This window comes from Cyprinodon variegatus, unplaced genomic scaffold (genome assembly GCF_000732505.1).
Source record: "Cyprinodon variegatus isolate N-32 unplaced genomic scaffold, C_variegatus-1.0 Scaffold1350, whole genome shotgun sequence".
Lineage (NCBI taxonomy): Eukaryota > Metazoa > Chordata > Actinopteri > Cyprinodontiformes > Cyprinodontidae > Cyprinodon > Cyprinodon variegatus.
In genome coordinates this window covers 73637-81509 of record NW_015151803.1, presented here as the reverse complement: position 1 = coordinate 81509, position 7873 = coordinate 73637, and the positions used below count along the sequence as shown (strand labels likewise).

At 40.0% G+C, this 7873-nt stretch overlaps 1 protein-coding gene across 1 annotated transcript in view; it reads left to right on the top strand.

Moving 5' to 3' along the window:
- Positions 1 to 6551: 6551 nt before the first annotated feature.
- The window catches only part of LOC107102975, a 21364-nt gene continuing 20042 nt past the window's right edge, over positions 6552 to 7873 (top strand). Inside the window, exon 1 of the mRNA XM_015402460.1 lies at positions 6552 to 6738. Within this exon, the coding sequence (XP_015257946.1) occupies positions 6586 to 6738 (153 nt within the window). The 5' untranslated portion in view covers positions 6552 to 6585. The remainder of the gene's footprint in view (positions 6739 to 7873) is intronic.

The following is a 7873-nucleotide window of genomic DNA, read 5'->3' as shown; positions in this document are numbered from 1 at the left end:
CTTGCGTTTGATTCAGTTTTCTATCTAAGGAAAAGCAGTTGATAGCATCGACTCATTGACTCTTCAGCAATCCCTCACACTAAGCATGCTTGTAGCGACAGTGGAGAGGAAAAACTCCCTTTTAACAGGAAGAAACCTCTAGATAAAAGTATTACTTGTTTTTTATTACATGTTGCATCATAGACCATCTGGATATAAGCCATATTGACTCACCTTCTATCTCATAATTCATTTTCTAAAAGGCAAAGCTGGTCAAACAGGTTATTTTAAAATGCTGTGTTAACAGAGATGAGATCAGAGCAACAATGGCTTTTCAAAGAATAAAGTCAATCATATAAATGATTAATTTGGCATGTTGGTTTTCTAGTTTGCTGAAGCACAGATAGCAGATAAATGAGGTTTATTGATAGAGTTGAACAAACATTCAGAGATTGGAATTCGTTCCTGATCTACGGTGGATCACAGAGAAGTCGCCACACTAACCTTAACCCGAGCAGAGAGAGAGGATTCATTTTCAGCTGGATCTTAAAGAGGAGTTAAACAGATCTTACCTGATCAAAATATAAAGCCATGCAGCTTCCTTCTGATCCTGTAAAAATTAGCATCAGCTTTAATTCCCACCCCTCTTACTGTGTCAGATTTAGCCAGAGCTGCTCAAAGGGAAACTTAAAGAAGTTTGAGACTTGTCGGCTCTCCACTGCAGGCTCCACATCATCAACCTGACCTTACTCAGTCAATTACTCCTCTCTGGAGCCTGGACATCCCCAGGGAACCAAACCATACCCCTAATCCTCCTGCCTTCTGGATGAAGGAAGACCTCAAACCAGAACATTAATAACAGAGTGAGCCCTATTGTAATATATGGAGAGATAATTATTGATCATCTTCTACTAAAACTATTAAGACACTATTGATCAAGATTGGAAATGTTGGAACAGTAGAAGAGAAGATTTCTCATTGGGCTAACCATGATGGAGCATTTGGTCTGATGATACCATTTACCAGTTAAAGCTGAAGTTTAAAAATAGAAAAGAGATGACAGCGTTAACATCTGTTTCTTCCTGCTCTTTATGTTGCTGTATGGGTATAACATCACATTTTGATTTGTTTATGAGGAGGAACAAATTAGAAAGTAGCTTTAACAGGATGATCTGATTTGCTGCTAGTTTTAAGGAGCATGAGTGGAACTTTTCTGACTGCATCTCCATGGAAACCTGCTCCACTTTCTCATTACTGTAACTTCTGCCAGAGCAGCTGAGTGTAGCAACAGAATGCATGTGTCACACCGACGGCGGAGGACCAGAATACCTCTCCTTAATTGTCATTTCATGTGCCAGAATGTTTAATTATACTTCTGTGTCTCAGCACTGCCGGACAAACTGCAGGCTTCTAAAACTGTAATTAAACACCACAGACTGCTGCTGCGCTCTGCAAATTAATCGCATAACGTGTGAAAAAGTGTTCATCTCAAAGCGCTAGTCCACAGATTTATAAAACAGAGTCTAAAAGTATTCACACCCTTTGAAAATGTTCTGATGTTCTTGAAAATTGTAAAGAATTAAACAATCAAGGACCACATGGCTGCGATGTTAAAGGAAAAGTATTTGCTGGTAAAAAGTAACTAGTTAGAGTTACTCGGTTACATTCATTACATTACTCATTACAACTTCTACACTAAAAAAAACTGTAACATGTAGCTGTTCATTCAGACTAATGACCGTCACTCTAACCTGGATAAAATGATTGATTTGATTGTGTAACTTATTTTTGGTTTTTGAAACATCAAGTTTGATTTAATCTGAACTAAATACACGTACAAAGGACCCAAAACAAAGTTTTTGATTTCTCTCAATATGTATATATTTATTCATGACCTGCAGGTAATTTTATTGTTTAAGTCACATGTGATTTGTGTTTTGCACGCTGCAGTCAGAGCACGTGATCAAGTCCAAGTCCCAAACCGTGAAAGAGCACCATTTCCATCCATGACAATGTTTTCAGATTATTTGTGTTGTTTGAGCAAAGACATGTTTATCAGCATCCGGTCGCTGTGTGACGTGATGACATCAGTGCCCGCGCAGCACCCTCCATGTTCTGTGTGTCTGAATAAATGGCCGACTCTGCAGGAGTTATGGAGTGCCAGCAAAGGAGAAGATTTTGTCAAGTGTTTCTCCAATGCTAAGCTAGTCCATCAAGATTTTTAAACTAAGTAAAACGCAAGTGTTGCTGCACAGGGATGGCGAATATCCCCACAGGTTATGGGCCCAGTCAGTTAGGGCACAGGTGGAACAGACCTTTATTCAAAGGTGAAGAGAAAAGTTTGGGAAGCATGGTTCCTCGTGCACATGGAACTTTGTAGTCTCAGGGAGACCATCACAGAGACGCCAGAAATCGACGGTGAAGATGGAGTAGCTCTTGCCGAAGATGAGGCAAAGAATGTTGAGGCGTATGCGGAACTTGTACAAGTTTTGGACAACAAAAGTTTATCGTTAGTAATGAGAGAAGCTGAACGAGATGGAAGGAAGGCCTTGGTTATTCTGCGAAAGCATTACGTTGGTAAGGACAAGCCAGGACAAGCCACTCTGCAAAGCTAGCGATGAAACAATTATCCAATACATAATTCGAGCAGAGACTATTTTCATGTCATTAAGGAGAGCATATGAGCAAATTAGTCTTGGACTTATGATTGCAATGGTAGTGAAAGGGCTACCCGAGTCAAATGAAGTCGTGGCTTTTGGCAAATTTAAGAGTAGAATGCGCAGCTATGAGAGTACAGAGAAATATAGAAGAGGAGACGTGACCGAGGACAACGTGATGAGGACAGGAGGGGCAATGAAAGCGCGCTGGAGAGGCCGAGGAAAGAAGGTGGACTTGGTCGACATGGAGCGCTGTGCTAGAAAAGAGGAGACATGGCACGAGCATGCCCCAATGACGTGCAACAGAGGAGAGATGATCAAGCATGGGACACACCGCAGCGAGGAAAAGGGCACGGTTGTGATCAAATCAAGAAAGCAGATGAACAGACAGATACACAGTCATTTTTCTTTAAGATGAGTGACTGTCAAGTGCTAGGAGAAAACAAGAAAGGGCTCATGGTTGGCTGTGGGGCCACATCACATATGATCAACAATGCCAACAGGTTCAAAACGGTGGACAAGAGCTTCAGACAAGAGGACCACATGATAGAGATGGCCAACGGAACCGAGGAGAGCGGAATGGCGAAGATGAGGAGAGACGCCGAGGTCTACTTGCTGGGACGACGAGTGAGAAGGAGACTCAAGCACGTGCTCTACATCCCATCATTCCCACAGAACATCGTTTCTGTCAAGGCAGTGACAGGCAACGGCGCAGAGGTCCGTTTTAAAGAGCTGGCTCATCAACAGGGACGGTAGAAAAATCAAAATGGATGTGTACGGTAGGCTGTACTACCTTAGCACAGCTGAGAGAGAAAAGGTTGATAAAGTATATGGTTGTCATGATAGTTAGAGAATGCGGTTGAAGGGATGTCTATTAAGGGCAAAAATGATAAATCCAACCAAAATTGTGAAATATGCACACAGGGTAAAATCCACGCAAAGCAGAAACAGACAGGCAGATGCAAAGGCTACCTCCATACCTGAGCTAGTGCACACAGACTTGTGTGGGCTGATAGAAGCAGCAGATAAAGATGGGTACAATAGCATTTACTGATGATTACAGTGGGATGATTTTTCCCTATTTTCTGAAGACAATACGCTATGCTGAGCAAGCTACAGAAAAATTCATAGCAGATTATCCTCCCTATGGGAAGATTAAGTGTAATAGATCTGACAACAGTACAGAGTTTAACCGGGCAGGAATTACAGTCCTTACTTAGGAGTAATGGGATAAGGAATGAGACAAGTGCACCCTACCCAACCCAGTAGAACGGGGATGGAGAACATTACTCGAGGTGGCATGATGCATGCTATTGGAGAGTAACCTCCCAAAGCAATTATGGACGTATGCAGGGCAAACCACAGCTCAGATTCATAACAGGTGTTACAGTAGTTACTATGTTTTTACAGGGAAAACACCCTGTTTTCACCCAAAGTGAAAAATGTTGTGCTCCAAAAACTACTTAAAGTATAAAAGTATAAAATAACCTTTAAAAAAAACAGCCAGATGCCGCTATATGAACTGAAAGCTCAATATTTGGACTATTTCTATAAATTCTGTGAGATAGGGCCAAGGATGAGGGACGTCTGGTTGGTCTCCGTCTCCCGATACGCTCTCGCCTGTGTCCGACCTTTCAGACATTTCAGCATGTTTTTCTGAATCCCACATTGTAGCATGGCATAGACAATTCACGTTAGCAGTTTGAAGAACACCTGCTGGCTTCTGATGGTTTCCTTTAGCTAACCAATGAGTGTTTGCGTTCTATGACTCATCCAATCACACTAGTTTTCACTAGATGTGGGCGGAGCCAATGATCTGCATTGGATGGAGCACATGACGGGAAATAAAGATTTAGAAACATTAAACCGAAGCCAAGAGGAACGAGTAACGATTGATTTAAAAATGGAAGGAATAGAAAGAACAGATACTGGTGTGAAAATGAGTAGAAGTCAGAAGTAGGAAGAAAAATAAGTAATGGAGTAAAGTATAGATACCTAAAAACTGTACTTAAGTACAGTAACGAAGTATTTGTACTTTGTTACTTGGCACCTCTGGTTGTTTGTTCGGAGAGTAATGGAAGCTGGCAGGTGAAATTAATTTTACAAAGAAGTGAAGTAAAGGAGGTTTCCAGAACTGCCAGTATGTGAAATGTTTTTTTTTTTATTATGGGTTATACTGTAACTGAGTACAGTACAAAATTAGATATGTTTTTGTTCTTGTTTCCTAGTATACAGTAGAGCAGGGGTCTTCAACGTTTTCTAATCTAAGGACCCCAAACTGATGGCGAGATGGAGCAGAGACCCCCTAATAATATATTGTATGAAATAGTGTTCTATCAAACTGGTCCTATAGTCACTCTATTACAGATGGAGTAATGTAACTAAAGTAATCCCTCCCTGGGATTAATAAAGTATTCCTGATTCTTGGTTGATGGGACAGGTGTTGTGAATGAAACGGTGCCCAGCTTGAAAGAGCTCCTGTGTGTCTCTGAATGTGAGCATTGATGACTGAAAGACATCTTCTGCATCCATTTATCTGTTTACTGCAGTCTGTTGGATTCATGTTTATGTGGATTTAAACACATTTCAATTAGTGGAAAGAATTGCAGGGGGGAATATAAAAAAAGTCTAATAAACCAAAACTTTCGCGACCCCCATGCAGTACCTCTGTGGACCCCCTAGGGGTCGCAGACCCCCTGTTGAAGACCTCCGCAGTAGAGAGAGCAGTAAACATTTCTTTGAGTGGAAGTGTTAAGCACATTTGTCGCTGTGTGACGTGATGATGTCAGTGCCCGTGCACGCACCCTCCATGTTCTGTGTGAATGAATGGCTGACTCTGGAGGAGTTATGGAGGCCAGCCGACGGAGAAGATGTTGTCCAGTGTTTCTCTCATGCTAAGCTAGTCCATAAAGTTTTTTCTCGGTGTAACCTAAGTAAAATGCATGTGCTGCTGCGCAGGGATGGCGAATATCCCCACACACTAAATTGCTAACGTTAGCTAGCCAAAACCCCTCACTCATTCAGCTGGGCTACATCCTAATTTAATTTAATTCTAATTTAATATCATATTGGAGATTTTATCATACCTGATTTGTTACTAATAAAACAAAGTAAATATTACATGCATGTATATTTTAAAACGATATACCAAAAGAGTTCAATTTTAAACATAGCAGATAACATGTTTTAGTTGATTTTTATTTTTTAAGAATTTCTGTTTTCTTTTGACATAATTTTCCAATCAAATCAATTCTTGTTCAACTTTCATTTAAAAATTATTCCTAAAATCAGAGGTCAGTCCTCTTTACAGAAGTTATTGTTGGTTTTATTCTGTTGTAGAATAATGACAGTAAGAAAGACGAGTCAAACGCCATCAGAGGAGCAGCTGTTGTGCAGCTTTGTCCATAAAGCATCTGTTCAGAAGAGTTGGTAGCAGGTTTCTCTTTTCTTCGGAGGATGTTACCTGATAGGCTACTCTGTTTTGACACCAGGTGAGATACAGTGAAGGTTTGAGGCTATTTTCCATAAAAGATTCAACCCCTGAAACACTCCCTCAGTCAACCTACAGCCTTCCTGCCTGTTGGAGTCCTTCCAAATAACGATTGTTGTGGAGATTTTTAATTTAGGCCTGGATCACCTGCAGGTAACGACATTTTTGCTTTTCACTCGATGTTTTTATGTTGTTTTGATGACAAAAGCAACTGAGGATCTATTTAGCCGTCTGCTTCAGCTAAAGGCTATTAACTTTATCTAGAATTAGTAACTCTGAAAACATATACGCGTTTCAAATACATCTGAAACGTCTTAAACCTGTCGAATTACAGCTAATAATTCAGCTTTTTATCATGAGGTTTGTTATCCTGGGAAATAACATTACAGCAGTTTTTTTTTTTTTTAAATCAAGTCAATCAGAGGCTGAAGTTCCAGATAATCCAGAGCGAGGATCAGCATGGCGCCCCCTGCTGAAGACCGTTACTGCTGCCGGTTCCAGCCCAATGCCTTTGACCCCTCCCGCTGCAGCTCGTGCCTGCGGCCGAATCATATGCACCTCAGTGGCACCGCAGTGGAAAATGCTTCAGAACTGGACAATCTCCATGAGCAGGTATGCCTGATCTACAGCTCAGCTTTCATTCATCTAAGATTTCAGCATAAAAACAAAGAAATTAATCCCATTTATCAAATAGAATTAGTTTACATTATAAGCTTTAGGGGAAACTTTAAATCCATTAGACAAATTCAGATTTACTGAGTCCCTCTGCTCTGGATTGATGTTCACATTATAGTCTTTCTATAAAAGTATTCACGCCCTTTGAGCCCGGCCATATTACAGCTATGCATGTTTATGTATTTGTTTTAACAAACATCTTGAACAATATACAAAATATGACCAAAGCAGTAGTAGTGTTACTGCTCAGTTCAAAATAAAAGACAAAAAAAACCAACAACAAATTGCCTCAAACATACTGGTTCTAATGCGACTGATCATATTTCGTGCTTAACCTCTTATAGTGAGAATTAGATTTGACAGTATGTGTCCTGAAATAAACTGTCTTTAGGAACTGCAGTTCACCTGTTCTTCACTCACTTTCACCGTCTTCTGAGATATTCACATTCCCAACATAATTAATGAAAGAATTCCAGATAGACTCAACAGGTCCTGATTACCCTTTAATATTTACATCATTTATTCCAGAAGGAGAACAGAAAACATCTGCTGCAGCCGTTGGTTTATAGTCGGTCTGTTTTTCCAAAACATTGATGCACATCTCTTCGCATTAAGCAAACTTAAGTTTATAAAAACTCCTTCATTTCTTCTGTAAGTATGTCTGAGTTTGGTTCATAAAGATTCTAAATCATTTGAAGTCTTTTGTCTTTCCAGACTTTGAATGTTGGATCAGTTCTTCCAGGTACAAAAAACTGGTTTCCCCTCTGAACAAAGACAGACAATTTCTTTCATATTTCTTTTTACATCTCTTCATACTCGTATCATGTTTATTATGATACAGATTTTTTTTAATATTCCAGAAGTTTTAATATTGAATTTGAATATAGATATGAAGGGAGGGTTCAATTTCAATCCTGAGTCTCCATATTAGTCCAATGTGGAGAATGATTACTTTAATAGAACATCATTACTGAACTTCCTGTTGGTCCATAGGAAACGTTACTGGACTTCCTGTTGGTGCATAGGAAACGTTACTGAACTTCCTGTTGGTCCATAGGACACGTTACTGGAC